This window comes from Sander vitreus, chromosome 11, assembly GCF_031162955.1.
Source record: "Sander vitreus isolate 19-12246 chromosome 11, sanVit1, whole genome shotgun sequence".
Lineage (NCBI taxonomy): Eukaryota > Metazoa > Chordata > Actinopteri > Perciformes > Percidae > Sander > Sander vitreus.
Genome location: NC_135865.1, coordinates 23,711,622 through 23,731,594, shown reverse-complemented (window position 1 = coordinate 23,731,594; position 19,973 = coordinate 23,711,622). Strand labels below are relative to the sequence as shown.

General features: G+C 40.9%; 1 protein-coding gene across 1 annotated transcript in view; it reads right to left on the bottom strand.

Moving 5' to 3' along the window:
• Positions 1–69: 69 nt before the first annotated feature.
• Positions 70–19,973, bottom strand: part of pdia5 (protein disulfide isomerase family A, member 5) — a 62,462-nt gene continuing 42,558 nt past the window's right edge. Inside the window, exons 12-17 of the mRNA XM_078262423.1 lie at positions 15,955–16,025; positions 15,042–15,205; positions 14,416–14,546; positions 10,094–10,164; positions 4,647–4,781; positions 70–2,491 (exon numbers count right to left, since the gene is read on the bottom strand). Coding sequence (XP_078118549.1) covers positions 2,411–2,491; positions 4,647–4,781; positions 10,094–10,164; positions 14,416–14,546; positions 15,042–15,205; positions 15,955–16,025 — 653 coding nt within the window. The 3' untranslated portion in view covers positions 70–2,410. The remainder of the gene's footprint in view (positions 2,492–4,646; positions 4,782–10,093; positions 10,165–14,415; positions 14,547–15,041; positions 15,206–15,954; positions 16,026–19,973) is intronic.

The following is a 19,973-nucleotide window of genomic DNA, read 5'->3' as shown; positions in this document are numbered from 1 at the left end:
TAGTAAATAGAAGTATTCAATAAAAAAAACAATCTCAGAGATGTGTACACTGCATACAAACGTGAAAAATCATTTTGGAAATGTTTGAATTTATTTATTTATTATAACTCGCAAGGTCCTTACTGCAAGGGGAAAACAGTATGTACTGCTGGGCACAGAAAAATCAATAATGGAAACAATGACTTCTTGGCATTAAGTGTAACAAGTTCCCACACAACATGGATACCTTTGGAATAAAACACGGCAAAGAAAACTAATCGTTTCCCCTCGAGAGGAGAATGAACATCTAATTACAGCGATATGTCAACACCTAACTGTGTAACGCGCTCTTTCAAAATGCTCTTGCATACCATGAAATGTTAATGGTCACATTGAACACAAAACAAGTGTTTGGTGCCAGCCAGAACATTTGAAACAGTTTCACTTTGAATGAGTCCATTAAAAAAATCACAATGATAATGTTTGACAAGAAATGGTTCAGTAACATCTACTGACAATACGTCTTATAATAAATTCATGTCGTCATGATGTAGCACAGAAAAAGGACAACTCAATTGTATTTTTTTTTACTTGGGATATAAATGTAAACAATATTTAATTTGGCGACTTAAGGGCTCAAAAATATTCAGCTGGAATGCAAAATTACAAACTAACAAACTAGTTCCCTTTAATTGTGTTTCGCTATCCCTGAGAACCTTATTTATAATGAAAGAAAACAAAGTCTTGAATAATAAAACACAAGTTCAGCTACAGATAAGCTTTTTAAATATTTATAGTGGCCACAAAAGTAATGACCATGGTGTTTTGCTGCCAGAAGTGGGAGGGGGGTCTGGAGACTTCACTTACTTAATTTTTCCTTGGATGTACTATGAGATAATCTCTTGGAGTATGATGGCATGAAGGCATGGGAGAGCACTGTCCAAGGTAACTCAAGCAGGGCAAATTCCAGGCCGAGGCATGATGGCAGGCAGACACAGATCAAGACAAAACGGTTGAGACTGAGTATTGTCAATTTGGCTCCTTGGTGTAATTCAGTTTAGCAAAGGTGGTGGAAACACACGGGCATAAAACAGACAAAAGCCTCCCTTAAAGTTATGCTGGCTGATTAGACTCTTTTCAGGTTGAAGGTGGGCCGGAGCTTTGAAACTTATTAGGTCACAAATTCTTTCTACCAATAAGGATGACAAAAGGTGTCATTTGTCCCGCCCTAACAGGTGCAACAACATTAACAGTGGACTCAGGAAGATGTCAATCATTCAGTCTAACCACACCCACAAAGTCCTGGAAAAAGCTCAGCCACATTAACTATAAACACCTGTGTGGATGTTCAGTGTTATGATTTGGACATTTTATGATCATCATGCAATATTTAGCCTCCATACTCTACTTCCCATCTCCCATGCTTACTGTATGTAAATGAGCCCTACCTTTGTTAAATCACTACATCTCTGAATGTTGTTAATATTTGGAAATGTATAACGCATGAAAATATCAAGAGATGCGCAAGAAATATTTGGCATTTCATGTTCTAGTTTGTTTTTTTTCTACACTGACGTGCTCTGGTCCATGAGGGGAATTGTAAGGGCACCAGGCCTCTGATTGCCTTCCACTTTTTTATCATTTTATATTTCTGCAATTCCAGCACATTTTCATGTTTATATCTTTAAGGCCACAGTTTTAAGCAAACAACAATTTGTAAGTCCTTTCTAAAAGCAAAACTAATCACAAGAGCATTGAACCATACAGAATATTGACCCTTTGGCCATGATATCACTGCTACAGTACAATATTACTACAGTAGCACTTCACATTTTACTGTACAAGCTTAGGCTTTTTTTAAATGTTAAGTGTTAAATGCAGTTCTCCCAACTGATCTGTGAGGATAACAAATCAATATTCTGGATGGTTCTGGACTTAAGACATGAAGGTAAAAATATTGGAACCAACAGGTGTATGTCTCTTTCTAGAGACAGAGCAGGGTTGATGGGACTGGATTTGGACCCCTGTGGAGTGACGGACAGTGCAGCCTCCACCTTTAACTATTGATGCCCACCACCACGGGTGTCAATCCGTTACACAGACCCCCGCAGAGCTATGCAGGGGTCGGCATTGCATAGATAACGTATAGGGTGTAGCTTTTCACATATGTAGTCACAGTGTTTGGGCAACAAAATTTTGCCCATCAGAATATCCATGAAAAAAAGAAGTCTCAAGTGGTCGGTCTCACTGTAGGTACTCTGTTGGTATTATTACAAATGTGATCACCACGGTATTAAAAAAAATAGCCTTTCGCTGAGGTCATCAAATCTCCCATGTCAGTGCTGATTGGGCCCTTGCCAGGGTCAAGGGTCACAGTGCAATGACAAACTGTGCAGTGCAACTCCCCCCTCCCTGCACCTGCACGCCACCCTCAGAGTTCCTCCTTTCTCTTGACAACCTTTTCCTGATCACGTCCTCTTAGGCTGCGCATGAAACCTATGAAGCCCGCCTCCTGTGGAGAGAGGGACAATTAGAATCGGTAAAGCACAAGGTTCAGGGATCATTTCACAACTTGAAGCAATTATCTTGAATTTTGTCTTGACATGCCCTTTTTTTTGTAATCTCACAGAAATCAGAGTACCGCCATTAAACACTATCTCGTTCTCAACTTAGCCTGACAGCATGGAGATAAGAGAAGTAAACACAGAATCCAAATGTTGTTGCTATGTTCAAAATCAATCTACTTAGCCCTATCTGTAATATTGAGATCTGCCTGCAAAATTCTCTGCTGCCAATTGTCCATTACTACACTTAAAGTTGGGTTGATCGGTGTGCATAATCCTGGTCATTGACTGTCCTTTTTGCCATAAATAATTCATTCATTCAGTCAACATAATATTTGTTTCCACTTGTAGTGGAATTACAATAGTTGTATTTAAAAAAAGCACACTTTTACACAGTGAAACCAACAGTGATAATGTTTAGGTGCACATTTAATCCGTGAACGGAAAACCTAGAGAAACCTGGTTCTTCAAATTCCTCTATGTGACTCTAACAATATCCGGGTTTGTTTCATCTCTCTGACTCCTCCACATTCACCCACTCTGTCATTTCTGTACCATCTGAGTTCTGTCAGTCAGTGCGTTTACATGCAGTTAAAAATAAAAAAAGATTATATTTAGGTTAAGGCAATACCTCGGTTTCTCAAACACATGGTGTTTTTTTTTTGTTTTTTTTTTACTGTATTGGCGCTTTTCCATTATGTGGTACCTGCTCGACTCGCCTCTTCTCGCCTTTTTTGGTTTTCCATTACGAAAAAAAGTACCTGGTATCTGCTAACATGTACTTTTTTTTAGTACCACCTCAGTCGAGGTTCCAAGCGAGCTGAGCCGATACCAAAAGGTGACGTGAAAGCGACAGACGGGTGTCCTGAACAAACCCGCCATTTTTAAATAGTTTAGCCAGCTGTGTTTTTTTTTGCTGCCTCCAGCTTCATTTGAAACTAAATGTGTCTTCTGGCTGTGGCAACAACAACACACCTTCCATGTTCTGTGTGTGTGTCGCGTTAGGTCACGGCAGTTTACTGCGGCGCCGCTATGACGACCAGCCACGCTGAGGCAATACTAAAATCTGCAATGGAAAACGGACGCACAGTGAGGTGAGTAGAGTCAAGGCGAGTAGAGTCGAGGCGAGTAGAGTCGAGGCGAGTCGAGCAGGTACCATGTAATGGAAAAACGCCATATGTTGTATGGAGTATGTAACTAAGGGCGTTTTCACACCGACAGCCTTCAGTTCGGTTGAATCGAACTAGAGTTCGTTTGCCCCGCTGGTGCGGTTCGTTTGGGCAGGTGAGAACGCGGCAGTCGAACTCTGGTGCGCATCAAAAGCGGACCAAACAAGCGTACCGAGACCTGCTTGAAGAGGTGGTCTCGGTACGCTTTCAATCAAACTCTGGAGCGGTTCGTTTGTGGTGAGAACGTGATCCGTACTCGAACCGCACCAACTATATGTACTCTGAGCTAATGTCTCCTGTAGTCAGGTGTGTTTAGCAATCTGCGATGCAGAAAAGCAGCAAACTGTCAGCTTGCAGTGTTTCTATTACAGAAATAGACTGTAGTCAAGCTTCCCGTCCGTCACTCGTGTCTCCGTGGTCAAACCAGCTGCCGCTAAAATTGGAGACAGACGCCGGCAGAGCAAAGTCTCGGTGACCAGAGCAGACGTAGTCACGTCTCTTGCAAAACAATGTCTGATAATTTTAATGAAATGAGCTGGTTTGACCACTAGACCAGAACAGGACCTTCTTCCTGTATTTACTTTCTTGCTCCCGCCCCCAGACATATCCAACCAATAAGAGGGCTGGACGTTCTTGCCTGATTTGTAATGACGGATTTTGGTACACTTGGATTTTTCCAGGTGTGAAACCAAACCAAACCGACCGAGGGCAAATCGCTCCAAGTTTACTAACTCACCAACTGATTCGGACCAAAGCAAACGAACTGCAGGTGTGAAAACGCCCTAAACCAGCTATGGGGTTTATATGGACCAGCTTCCTTTTTCACCAAAGACAAAAGAAATTCTCGTTATGTGTTCAGTGTGTTAAAATCTTCAAAGACTGTAAGAAAAAAAAAGAAAAAAAAGTACAAGGTGAGATATGCAGCACCACTTACCCCACGATCTCCATTGTATTTTTCCACAAACTTGCCATAGTTGTAGTGGTTAAATGTTGGGTAGCCCTTTACTCCTTCCTGCTTACAAAGCTCGTGGTTCTGTCCTTTTGTACAGTCCACAGCGGCGTACACAATCTAAGGAAAAACGGAGCAATCACCTTCAGTGTGATGTTATACAAAATATAACTCAACATAGAGCTAGAGATTTCACTTGTATAGGCATTTGACATGCTGCCTTATTAGATGAAAGGAGTGGGAGTCTGACTTAAGGAAATTAAACTGTAAAACATCAAAGTGTATAAAATCAACTCCTCTTATTATTACAGTAACTTAATGTATACATTTTTTAAAGTTTCGAGTCATCCAATCTCAAAACGTATTACATTATTTTTCTAATGAGCATGGTTAGCATATTGGCATACTTCACAACATGAATTGTAAGTGGGTTGAAACTCTGTAGGAAGCCTTCTTTAATCTACAGTATGTTTGAGGAGAAGTTGAGAAAAAAAAAAGTTGTGGTCATTTTCACTGATAACAAAAACAATGCTAACCATGAATGCTAACTATGACAACGTTTAATGTAGGTACTCGTTTGCCCTGCCTGTGAACAAAACTGCAACATCTTTTGGCTCCCACAACCTTTTGAGAGCAAGTTTATATTTTATTCCATTTCCCGGTTTAATTCACAGCCGGCATTTTTATTGTTTTGGGTTAATTAGTTATTGTTTCAGTGCACTCACTATATATCACTATACTATATTTTCAAAACAAGTGAACTTTATTATAATTGTGGATCAATACTACAACAAATGTGCACACAGGATATTACAAGAGAATGTAATGGAGAACTCAATATTTATTAACTGTATAATGGTAATTTACAACGAGTGCACGTGTGTATTCAGCCGTTCTGGCAATGAGCAGGCTCAACACATTCTCCCTTTCCAAAATTAGACCACTAGTGTCTCTCCAGGCTGCAACAAATGACTGATGCATTGCTGTTCAGCTAAACCATTTGGAGTGGGTGGTGGGGGGGAAATCCCACAACAATCACTCCTACATAAAAACAACAAGGGAGATTTATGTTCCGAGGCTGTTGCATCGATTAGTGACAAGCTGCCCCAATGAGGCGTAAATGCCGCCTCACTGATACATGGCGCACTCAGCGTGTCCTTTTGGACAGCTGAAATGTCACCCTCTTTCAGGGTGCTGAGCGCTGCACATTGAACTTGTCGCCGCCAAATAATCGCTCCCTGTCCATCTGACTGCTCGAGCTGAATGTGGAAATGACAGATCTGCTGCAGAAGGAAAACATATCCGACACTTCCTCTGCGCATCCAACCGCGAGGCGACGCTCAAAGCGGCTTGTCCTAATTACAAAATACAAGTGCCTCTTGTTTTTCTCCCCATGCAAATACAAATACACAAATGTTGAGAATCTGCATAAGCGTCAACATATTGTTAGATGAGTACACTCATGTTGAGTGTTGGCTTCGTCTGCATCAGCAGCACAGACATCTGTGAACACGAAAGGGAGAAGAGGGAAGAAATAAGAGTCTTGTGCACATCAATGGGGAAGACAGAGGGCACAAAGGGATATTCTTCTTCTATGGTCTGTTAATCAGGTGTCTTAAACTAGGGCTCAATGTGCTCCCACAAGAGGATTTGATGGACTTGCTGTAAGCTGTGTCAGCAGGACTGAGATTTTTCACCTTTGAAAAAGCAAAAATAGTCAACAGAAATTTAGCAGACAACACTGCCCAAAATGATCCTATTCTTTATGTATCGAGGAAATTCGCCGGCCGGTACTGTTCAAAATGTCTAATTCTTTCTATATTTGACCACCTCTAAGTTAGTTTGAGATACAGAGAGTACTGTGAGCAGCTGTAACAGCAGCTGCAACGAGGGACGTAATGTAACCACCGACTCCATCCGACTGCTCATCCCTGTGTGTAATCAATCAGAGTTGCTGTGAATTGCCAGGAGAAAATGAAGCCGTACAGCCGCTGTTCTTCAAAGGTCCGCAACCAATTCCGTTATTGATCCATCTTCAAGTGACAGAGGAGCCCCACATCATTTTTTGATTGAATTGAAATTCTGAGGAGCAGCATATTACCAGTTGGCTTGGTCTTAATCCACCAGCATCACACTGACGAGTGGAGCAGTAATCAAACTGTACCGATACACTCAGACCTAGTACTGTTCACAACAAGGTTCCTATGCTTATAGTACTAGACATGGAGGTCTGCAATACTACTGCTTCAGTAAATCAAGGAATATTTGAATTGACCAGCATTAGTTATATTAAAAGGGAGACAATGTCATTTTGAAAGACAAAGTAACACACTTTCCCTTTATTTTATTTATTTATTCCTGTATAATAATACATATTGAAGCTGCTATACAGGCCCCATTGCACTCTACTTTCAAAAGCTTTTTTACTTTTTATTTTTTTTATTTTATTAAACATTACTAAGCTATTTATAATTTTTTTTTATGGTTTGTACTGGGTTCACCTAAAAACCTTAAGAAATTATATATAATGTACATTATATATAATATAGGAGAGATCGGTCACCTAGGTAAGGACTACTAGCTAATCAGAAGCAGAGTATGATGGCGTGCCATGCTAGCAGCTAGGCGAGCATTATAACGTGTGTTACAAAGTGACGAACGTTTGTCACGGAAGTAAAGGCTGGACTACAATAGAGCTGTTTGGAGCAGTTTGTGAACAGTGTTTTCTCTGGAAGATGGTAAGTCCCTTTGGGCTGGGCTCTTGGCTTTTTCACTCTGTAAACCTATAAAGTGGACAAAAGGATATACTGTATAACAAAATAAAGGAAAGGGGAAAAGCCAAAAAGCATAATATGAACACTTTAACTTAAGTTTAACCTCATGAAATGGGGTGTATCATTATGTCTGTAATGTGATGCAAGTCATGTTGAAATGGGACTCTACTTGTGCAAAACAAAGTCACATTAAACATTTATCATTTACAGGAAGTGGCAGTGTTCAAGAAAGTTAAAGTCTCCATTTAATGGGGTGTTTATGTGTGCACTGTTTAGCTGCATTATGTACAAAAAAACAATGGACAGGCAGAAAATCCATATTGCTATAAGCTCAATAGTACATGGCTTTGATTAAGGTCTGGATCAGGGACGGGAAAGAAAAAAAATCCAATTAGCACCATTTTTTGTTTAGTACATTAACTTTACAGGTACTGTAGCAGCACCAAGGCAGGTCACGTTGGGCAAATCCTTCAAAAATATATCCAACTCTCAGATGAAGCCGTTTTCTTATTACAGTGGCAACAGACAGCTTTTGGAAATGAGCAGTTTCAGCCAATGTGCACCTTTAATGCTGCTACTGATTAGAATTTAGAGGAAAACACAAACTGCTTGGAACAAACCCTGCACACAGCTCCCCTGCTGTCATACAGCACAGAAGTTTTAATGGTTTGTGTCTTCAAACCTGGAGCTAAGCTTGTGTTTGTCTTTGGTAAATGAGGCGAGGGCAGCTAATACACTGTGATCAACACAGGCCTGGTGCTATACGCTGGGGCTCGGCTTTATAAATAAAGGGGATTGCCAAGTAAACACATGCCCAGTTCTCAAGATTTACTCTTGTTCAAACACAACTTCACACCTCCACTGGCCACTGGAGGGACAACGATAGGGAAGATATCTGCATTTATATAACTTTCACAGATATGAGGGTCCCCTGGTTTCGCAGCTTGCTGAGGTTTCCTCATACTGATCCAAACATCACAGCTGGTAAAGCAGTGCCAAAGTGCCTTAAGCTGTTGTCGCTGCTATATACTGGATGTAAAAAAAACAAAAAAACATTTCTGACAGTTATGAAAGTCCTAACTTTTCTCTTAAAATCCATGGGCATTTTAAGAATCATTAATTAAGGACATATCGAAGCCTATGTTTGTTTAACTCACCAGCGTCTCAGTCAAAAAAAGTTTTTACAGTCAATGTTACAACTATTATTTTTCCCTGTACTGCAAAGACAACATATATTTTATATTGTGGAGGACATACTGTTATTTTATTGCTGATGATGAAATCAAGAAAGGCACATGAGTTGCTGAAGTTGCAGCTGGAGGGCAATTAGAGACTTGTACAAAAACATTTTCAGATCATCGGTTGAGGTTTAATGTTGTCCAGAAAAGTTATAAAAGGATTGCATCAGCAAAATGGATGACTAAGTTGTTGAGGATACGTCACCGTTTCACACCATCTGACAATGATTTTGAAAAATTCCAAAGAAATGAGAGAGCAACATTGCCTGAGCACTATTGGAACAATGTGCTGTTAACAATAACATGTAAATGAAACTATAAAATCAAAAATTTGATATTTTTTTTAAGGTGAGTGTCACTAAATGATGATAAATCGTAGCTCAGAGTATTGCCGGACACGTGGCCAATTTCTTTCAGGGTGTGTGTGTGTGTGAGTCACACAATTAAAGGGGTTTGGAAATACTGAGCCCTACAGTCAGAGGGTATTAACAGGGAAGAGCAGGAGAGGGAGTGTGTCAGGACATAAGTGCTGAGGGAAAAGGAATGAAAGGGAGTAGAGATGATGGAGGGCGAGTGTGTCCTGTTGCAACTGCATGATCCTCCAATAACCCTAAAGCCCCATGTGTGCCGAAGATTTGATTAGACTGTGTGCACTTTAGCGAAGTGGTCAAATTCCTAACTGACAAATATTAGGAACGAGTTAGTTAGGAATGAGTTGCATGTTTTTTGACTTTTCAGAACACAACAGTTTTTTCAGACATTTACGGTAGAGTATGCAATAAGTGGCTGCAATCACTCTGCAGGCCTCAAAACACATTTCAGAACAGCTGCATATTTCATGAAACTCTTATCCGACACCTCTTGAGCTGACAGCAAAATCAAAAAAACGCAGGTGTGCCAAGTACAGAGCATAAAAGAATTGATTATAAAGTGTCATGTCATTTGAGCATGTAAATCCAATTTGCCTGCATCAAGTCCATATTGTAGAAACAGTTTGGGAAATATGCGTGTTTACTTTCTTACCCAGAGTCACATGAAAAGATTGATATCAATACATCCTCAGTGTGTCCAGTACAGATTCACGGCCCCGGTATGTTTAGGGTGCGCGAACAACTCCAAAGCGGTTTTATTTGCACAGTGCATCTTATGCACATATAGAAATGGAAAAAGAGATGTTTAAGGGACAGTTGGCTTATGATTGGCTATATTTTATGACCAACAACTATTGGGCAAATTGACAGCATGCAGCAATCTAGTGTCAAAAAGTTGTTAGCTTTGAGTATGGCGGTAACTGTCACATAAGTATGTAAAACAGCAGAGGCACCAGACATCAGTCTGTGTTGTTATCATGGTTTAGATTTAGCTTGAGGCTTGGTTTAAATGTGTGTATGTAATTGAATGCGTAAAAAGCAACGCTAACCTTGCGGTCCTCTTTGAAGAGCTCTGCTGCTGTGGTGAAGTGGGGAACAGCGTTTTTACAGTGCGGACACCCTGGAAGAGGAGGAGAACATACAGATGGGACATTTTTACAGCTCATCACCACCCAGTTACATAACATCTCGCTTCATGTCCTAAACAGCACCTTATACAGGCACTAATACACATGGACATGATGCTACTAATATGCACACATTCACAGATACAAAGAAAACCACATAATTTACTCAATCTCAAACATGTTCATAAAGCATGAGGCCCCTTGACAATCCTGCAGGTGTTTAGAGGTTTACGCCACATTAGAGACGGTTCACTGGTATGTTACGAAAGACTGTAAATGTCTTTATTGCCATCCTAAACACAACCTTTCTGTCTCTCTCTGCTCCAGCACTCATCCATATACAGTCAATACTTACACAAATACACAACTAGGACAACAGGTCACATTTACAGAGCGCAGGTTCACTTCTAGAAGGTGGAGGCAATATGATCCAACTATACATGAAAGTTGACCAGGTTGTATGCTAACTATAAATCTGCAAGGAAAAGAGTTTCTGATTCTAGCTACATCTTGCTAAGAAGGGGAGGATGTGTTGTGTCAAACAGTGTAACAACTGTGATTGCATCGTTTCCCTTTCTTTCCTTTCTGTTAAAAGTTTGACTTCTTGTAAATGCCATTTGTGGTTTTTCTTCTTTAGTTGCCAATGTCAAGTACCCAGTCGTTTGTCTGTTCATTATAATTCAAATTGAATTGGAATGGGAAAGGTGAAAAGGGCAAGAACACCTCTTAAAGAAGAAAAAACATCTTGGCAGTTGGTGAATAGATAAAAGCTTTAGTACAGAGTTAGGCTTAAATCACTAGTCAATCAGCCCTCGTCAGAGTCACAGATGGTGTATTTTTAAGACCGTTTGTGGGTTATTTTTTTGCGGGAGCATTTTTTTTTCTCACAAGCAGTGGCAGTTTTTCTCATAAGTTTACTAATGCTAATTCTGACAGTTGGGTCGGGATTTATTGAGATGTTGTGGGCCAACTGTACAGTAGGTCCTGATTGTTAAGCTAATCACTGCTGACTGTTTGTACGGATGGGTTGGTTAATATGTGGGTACCAAACCTTACACCCATGTTTTTTTATCATGTCATTCTAAAAACCATGAGCATTCTGCTGCTACAACAGCCTCCACTCTTTTAGTTTAAGGCTTTCCACCAGACTGGATTTGATCACAGACACAAGAGGCTAGGTGAGGTCCAACACATCCTAAAAAATGTTGGATAAGGTTGAGGACAGGGTTCTGTACAGGGCACTAACGTTCTTCCACACCAATCTGGAAAAAAACATTTCTTTATATGTAGTGCTCTAACTAAGATTGAAGCCACTAAGGAGGAGATCATCCAAAAAGCATAACAGATTATAAAAAGGTACTCATTTAAGTTTATTTAAAGTGCTCATATTATGCTCATTTTCAAGTTCATAATTATATTCAGAGGTTATATCAGAATAGGTTTACATGGTTTAATTTTCAAAAAAACGTCATATTTTTGTTGTACTGCACATTGCTGCAGCTCCTCTTTTCACCCTGTGTGTTGAGCTCTCTGTTTTAGCTACAGCGTGAGATATCTCACTTCGGTACCATCTTGTTGGGAGTCGCACATGCGCAGTACCTAGGTAAGGACTACTAGCCAGTCAGAAGCAGAGTATGATGGCGTGCCATGCTAGCAGCTAGGCGAGCATTATAACGTGTGTTACAAAGTGATGTACGTTTGTCACGGAAGTAAAGGCTGGACTACAGTAGAGCTGTTTGGAGCAGTTTGTGAACAGTGTTTTCTGTTGGAGATGGTAAGTGCCTTTGGGGTGGACTTTGGGCTTTTTCACCTTGTAGACCTATAACTTGTACAAAAAAGATATATAACACAATAAAGGAAAGAGGAAAAAGCCAAAAAGCATAATATGAGCACTTTAAGCATTATCAAAATGTACAAAATATATTCAGTTACCCATTGTTGATCCCACTGTAAATGGATTTCAAAGGGTACAAGTGCAATGACGGATGGTAGCCACAGTTCTTATTGGGTATTTTTACTGTTGCCTGTGTAGTCACAAGCATTCATACACAGATAACTCTACCTTCGACTCAATTATACATCAACTCTGCAACCGTCCATTTGCCTTTTCAGAGCTTCCTCTCAAAGCCAGTGTTCAACACAACTCAGAAATCCATGTCCTGCTAAAGTACCCTTTTAGCTGCAACATTAAATGGCCTTTTAAACCTTTAAAAGGTGTTGTTGCCATTCTGAAACTGATATATCAAAAACACACCAGTGTGCCATAGTTTTCCCTCACAAGAAGAGACCAACCAGGCAGGTCACTGTAACAGCTCAGAGGTTGCAGTGGGGCATCACACCGTACGCCAGGTAGAATAAAGGTAGATCTGCTATTGATAACAAGACCTGCCACTCTCATTACTCTTCTACCTGCACATTTCCCCTCGCCTTTCTCATATTAATGACAGGCAGTGAGGTAGAGAGAAAGGCAGACATTTGAATACAAAGAGAAATGTCTTTTCACCATCGCTCATAAAAAAAAAAGGCTGCAGAAGCAAAGCTAATATTAATACTAACATTAAATGCACCAAAATGTTTGTATGGAACTGAGCATCACTTGGTAGGTATTAAATTAGCCCATGCTTAAATTTACCACTCTATGTACAAAAAAGTCAAAATCAACTTAGTCCTTCCTGAGGTCAGGAAAGAGCTGGAGAGAGAGAGAGAAGATATGACAACATTTAGTTTTAGTTTAGGCTCAATTATGCAGAATTGACCCAAACTTTTGAAAAAGAACTGATAGTTCTGTCAGAAGCATCTGCAGCCTTGAAGTCTTAGCATGCAGCTGCATCTCATCAAATGCTCTATTAGACACAAGCTCCGTCACTGATAGGAGACCAGTGAGCAGGGTGCAGATGGGGTGGGAGGGCAGCAGGTTGTTGCTGCCTGATGTGCATCTGGAGCATCTCTTTGTAGAAGGGAGCACCAAAGGCCTCAACAGAGACAGCAGACTGACCGCTGTGCCCCGTCTGGCTTTGAAGCCCTCATCAGACCCAAAGAGCAGAGGTGCATGTGTGCGTCTGTGTGTGTGTATTAATAAATGAACAAGTTAGCCACTCGGTATTCCTTCTGCATCTGTGTTTTGTTTGCGAACTCATAACTATGAAGTGTCATAACTATGGGTCCTTACATTTTTAAAGACAAGTTCAACGACAGAGACTGTGGCTTAGAAGGAAGAGCGGTCTTCACTAATCGGAAGGCTCCTGTGTAAGTGTACGTGTAAATGTTTATCCCTCCCCTCCTGATGATCAGGTGGCACCTTGCATGGTAGCCTCTGGCATCAGTGCATGAATGTGTGGGTGATTGTTGTTTTATATTGTAAAGCGCTCCGAGTGGTCGCTAAGACTAGAAAAGCGCCCATTTAGCATTCAGGATCAAATTAAACAATAATTTAAAAGGGATATAGCTCATATGTAAATAAAAGAATGATGGAATTTATCACTCATATTTTAAAATACTTTTATTTAAATGTGCCTTTGATTGCCATTTATATATATATATATATATATATATATATATATATATATATATATAAATAAATAAATAAATAAATAATCAATCAGTGAAATTGACCAACACTGTAAAAACAATGTTACCCATCCCTCAACTTCTATTCCATCTCCTCTTTATCATATCACTGCAGCTATCTCAGCTTAAACCACATGCGTTAAATACATCTGGCCCCCCGGTGTATTCTGGAGGGTTGGCTCAAGATATTCTAAACTTAAAATTGAACTTCATTTAGCCAGATGTGTCCAGTTAGAGAACAGATGAATGCAATGTTAGAAAAACAGTCCACTAAGTCTCTGAAAGGACTTAACTATAAAGCTACACTATAAAACTTATATTTTTTTCCAGGAACGCTGAAATATGAGGTGGAACAGTGATTTGTTTTCTTTTTTTAACTTGCACAAATCTATTCTCAGTCATGTGAGTCATTCCTCAGTTTCCCCATGGCTTAGGTGGGGTTTATATACTGACGTGATGAGGAGCTTGAAGGGCAGTTACGCAAGCGCACTGATTTAAACCCATGATATGATCACACCAAGTCCAACAGAGCAGGGTTGTGATGGTTGCAACAACTTCACACACAATATTTTGACCAAAACGACCAAGCATATAAAACTTAACCATTTGAGAAAAGTGTCTTGTGCCAATTACATTATAGCCTTTTTGGTGTTATATCAATAACTGTAAGCTCTTACAGGGAGCGTAGAACATGACCAGAGCATGTTTTTTCTTCTTTAGCGCCTCTCGGAAGTCCTCTGATCCAAGATGGCTGATGCTGGAGGGCTTGTCCTCCCAAGACTGTTCTGGTGGTGGAGGTGCCTGGGGACTGCAGACATGAAAGAGAGCATAGCTGTATTTATTATGTATACAAGGAGGGAAAAACACTGCTTTAGGTTTACTGTAAGTAGTAAAAGTAGTGTATATAGAGATATGGCGTACGCATATATTGTATTTACCTTCCTGTTTCCGAAAAAGTAAAATGTTAACGTGTATATACATATAACGTGAATACAAATGATATAATAGAACACTGTGAGACTTTATGTCAGCCCTATATAAATTGATGTCACAGACTTTGCCTTTATGGAGTCTTTAATTGCAACAGCTGGACTGATGTCATCGCAGGTCCATTACATTTCAGAGTGACCCTTTCCAAAGATAAATCTGTTCACTGGAAGGATGCAGCGAAAACATTTAAGACTAAATTACTGCAATGTACATGAGTTTGAGTCAGTGTCTAAACGTGTTAACTTTGCACAGGCCGCATCTGCTGGACAAAAGTTAAGAAGTGATTGAGCTGCCTGTGGTGTGTGTGACTCACTTGTGCATGAACTCAATGATCTTGTCTTTGCTTCGGAGATGTGGCAGCGTGTACTTGTCCTCACCTTTGTCGAAATACTTAACAGTTGGGAAGCCGGAGATCTTGAAGCGCTCCCCCACAGCCTTGTGCACTGTGGAGTCCACTGCTGCCAACACACCCGGACTCTGTGGAGAAATAACAATAGCAAGCTTCAAGTCAACTGGGGTAAAATAATAATAACTATAGCGTGATCCGTCCAATAAGACCAACAAAGGTCCCTTAGACTAACCTGTTACATGACACCAATTAACATGAACTACTTTACAAACAATCCAAGTTCAACCTGGTTGGTGCGTGTATACACATGGTGTGTGTATACACCCTAAAAGTGCTGCATTAGTAAAACTAGAAGGAAGGAAGAGAACAATAAATGCTATGCTGGGTCTTAAGGGCTCAGGGTGAAAGAGGCTCCAGTACATCCATATTAGATAATGTCCAGACTTTTCCCATTGACCTCCAGTGCTGGGCAGAGAGCCACAAGGAGAAGGTCCAAGCGTCGGGCCGGGGGGACACTCATGGATGAGATAATTGTTACAGTCACAAGAGTGGAGGTTTATAGGCCCTGCCCCTGGCTGGGGAGTGTTAGATTACCACAGAGGACAGAATGGCGGAGAGGAGAGGCGAGGCACACACCCGACTAATCAGAAGCACATCGAAAGACGGGCTGCAGGACAGAACGACCAGCATGTCGGCTCCATCCGCCAAAAGCTTTCAGGCCAAGAAGAGGGATTATTATGATCAGTCAATGAGGCGGCGCTACACCTGTGTCGTTCTATATGTTTATCAAAGTGTGAGATATGAAAAAAAGAACAAAACACACAGGCCTATAGAAGGCATGCTGCACGTAAACACAAGCAGAGGTCATGAAACTTACGTCTGCGCCCTTGTTGAGTATTTCAGCAGCTTCATCATACTCTGGCTTCATCTTCTTGCAGTGTCCACACCCTGAAGGATTCAAAACACGCATTATAACCCAAACCCATGATGGGTTTCTGAAACTGATAAGTAATATATAACAGTCATCTTCTTATTAAAAACTCAAAACTAAACACACATTTCTGGTAATAATCCCTAAAAACTAGTTATCAAAATGTTGGGACAAAGATGTATGTAATGCTGAAGGGTGTTTTACAGTTTAGTATCAAATAAGTAATATAAAACAACATACATATACACATTTTAAACAGTAAACTTAATAAACATAAAAACTAGAAGTAAAAATACAAATACAGCAAAGACATTTAAATCTTGAATTAAGAAAAATGAGGACCAGAAATACATGGAAATGCACGCTTTAAAAACGTACTGAAACGTGTCATGTCATCAGCCAATTACATCAGCCTGCTGTCTACAGCGGTCACATCAGAGTACATGACAGATGAAGGAATTACCTTTCAATCGTGCAGAACAACAAGAATTAACTGTATATTCCAGAAGAAATTACTCCATAAAACCAACGCTGAAAGTAAAATTATGTAGTCATTGCACATTACGTCCTTGAGCTGTCTAGTTGAATCCATGTGTTACCAGCTGTAATTCTCTGGTGTTTTGCTGTTTCACCCTGGTTTGTCAGTGGGTTTACTGCTGGCATGCAGAGGATGAAACTGTAAATGAGATGACAGATGAGTCTTTCATGTTTACCAGGAGAGTTAAGTCATGTCTGATTACTTACTACATGCCACTTTCAGGCATGGGTGTGTGTTTGTGTCTGACTGAGCATGTTAGAGGCAAAACTTGAGGCTTAGAGCTGGGTGTGAGTGAGTGATGAATACAGTAGTGAAAGAAACAAGAAGAGGACAAAGGGGGAGGAAGAGACAAGAGGGGAAACTCTGGAGGTATGACTCTGCTAACGAAGAGTTAGTTCCAAAAGAATTGTAGTGACTCTGGGAGTGTGAAAATGGTTTAGTTTTTAAAATTATGGATGCAATGGTTGTGAAATTTTGAGCCAATACCTTAGCCTGACGTCGTCATACTCAGATTCTAGTCAGAATATGATTGAGATACTGCTCCATTGGGCTGTGAGCAAAGGCAGAGGTGGCAGTTTCCGTGTCGTGCGGACGGATGTGGCAATTAGAGGATGGATACCCGAACCACGGGCCTGGTTCGGTCAGATATTTAGAAATGATGTTCGGGTGGGCTTGGTCACATCAGCGCGATAAGGCACTGAACATTTTAAATTTTAAAAAGCTTATTATGTAGGTGCGCACCTGTGTTAACGTGCGCTTGTTGCCCTGTGCGCGCTGATGCTCATCTGTTGACATTTCCGAATGCCTTCCTACAGTTGCTTAATAAAAGCAGGCTTGCCACACAAACGTACACGTGTCATTAGTATGAGAAAAAAACGATGTTGGGCTTGGGTCGGGCTCGGACATAAATATCTTAATCAATCCTTGGTCTTGGTAATGTTAAGCTCCACTGAGCTTCTCTTGAACCAAAGTGCCATTGTGTTGACATACTGCTTGTAACTGGACAGGGAGTCGTCATCAGTGAGGTTGACCACCAAGGCCATGTCATCTGCATACTTAAATAGCTTGAGTCTGTTGCTTCTGCAGGTGATCTCATTTCTACAGATGGAGAATAGGACAGGTGACAACACACAGCCCTGAGGCACTCTGGTGTTTAAAATAGTGTTGGTGGACTTAAACCCATTTACCCTCACATGCTGTGGTCTGTCCTTTAAAAACTCCTTAATCCAGAGTGTCAGATTGGAAATTGAGTTAACTTGTAGCTGTTGGAGGCGGTGCAGAAGAGTGTTGATGTTCACAGTATTGAATGCAGATGAGAAATCCATAAATAAGATCCTGACAAAGTTGGGAGAGTCAAGGTGTCTTGTTACAGTGTCCAGAAGAGTCAGGCTGGCATCCTCTACACCTCGCTTTGATTTATAAGCAAACTGTAGTGGGTCCAAGCTCTCTCCGACCATGGTGATGAGTTCATCTGCAACAACTCTCTCCATGCATTTGCAGAGGATGGAGGTAAGCGCCACAGGTCTGAAGTCATTCATTGCTTTGACATTGGGTCGTTTGGGAACAGGTATGATGGTAGTTTCCTTCCACGCCCTGGGTACAAAGCTGGCATCAAGGAACAGCTGGAAAAGTTGTGTCATCACACCAGCTAGCTGAGGTGCACATTTCTTTAAGATGCGTCCCTTCAGTCCGGGCCAGGAGCTTTGGTAGAATGGAGACGGGTAAAGATGGAGGCAACCCTCTTCTCCTCCACCCAGATGGATTCAGAGCAATGGCTCATGTTGTGTGGGATCCAACCCTCAGCAGGATCTGCATTGTTGAATCTGGCATAGAAAGTATTCAGTTCCTCTGCAAAGGCAGCAGGATCTGGGCATTGGATCGTGCCAGCGTTCTGAGTCCTGCCCATCATGGTGTTAAGACACTTCCAGGCATCCCTCATATCTCCCCTGGTGAACCTCTCCTCCATTTTGTTCTTGTAATTAAGCTTGGCAAGCTTGATCTTATGCTTTAGCTCTTTTCTGAGATCTTGGACACGTAGTTTGTCTCCTTGAATAAAAGCTAATTTCTTCCAGGTACATAAACAAGGATCACAGTTATTTGTTGGAATTCATGGGGTAGATAGTGGGGACGAAACGACACCACCATAATTTCATAGTGACGAGAGCAGTGCCTCTCACGTACAGTGTAGTTTGTTGCCCATCTGTCATTAACAACCATGCAAAGACCGCCCCCGACTGATTTCTCTGTCTCTCCGTGTACCGATCATAGCGAATTAATGTGAACCCATTAAGGCTTAATGCAATGTCCACAGACAACCACGTTTCAGTGAAACAAAATAAAATTGTTTCGATTGTCTGAATCAAGCCTAACCAGTGCGGAAAGTTCATCCATCTTATTGCGCAGGGATCGCACATTTGACAGAGTGAAAGCAGGAAATAGTAACTTACTTTCTCATCTTCTTAACCTGTTCCCAATTCCTCCTCTCAACCCTCGTTTCCTCCGTATCTTTTTCCTCGACAGGATTTTCGGTGTAAGATCCAGTTGGCCTGTTGTTATTGACTGGCGAGCTTGTAGCTTCAGAAGGTCCACTCTGGCATAGATGCGTCTCGGTGATTTTTCGATTGAGATGGTCCCATCAAAACTCTCATAACTTGATGCAGATTGGGTTTTAGCGTCTGCAAACGCAGATTTGCAATTGTCCATATCTCCTACACCCATTGCCACTGTTGGTAGTGTCGGTAAATTATGTATAATATAATTAAATAGGTTATCTATAGCCTTCAATCACGAGTCGCTCAAACAGAGGAGCGCCCCGTGTCTCGTTGCCATGGAGACTATATATACATACATACATATACACACACACACACACACACACACACACACACACACATATATAATATATATGATCTGATCTAAAAGAAACTCAGATCTACAATAAACTACAACAATTTAGAATAGTGCTGTCAGTTAAACGAGTTATTAACGGTGTTAACACAAACCCATTTTAACGGCGTCAATTTTTTTTTCCGCAAGATTAACGTTCTTTTTAGCCTAGCAAACTTTGTAGTTTTTTTCACATGCTGTTGCAACAACTAGTAACGTTAGAAAAACTACACACCACACCGGATCTAGTTAGACATGAAACAAAACAGGCACGCCGCACACACTTGTTTGGGCTTGCGAGCCGGCCAAAAAGTAGTAGGCTAACGTTACGTTTTGAGTGGATGGCGAGCGTGAGACGCCGAAATGGACGCCAATAAGATTCTGAATGGAAAGTTTGGTTCCAGAAATGGTTCAATTGACAAGACCAAAGTGATCTGTGTGTTTTGTCGTTGTGAACTGAGCTATCATTGCAGCACGTCCAGTGTGAAGTACCACTTGATGGCCAAGCACACTCTCTATATGTTTCTTTCTCAATTTAAAG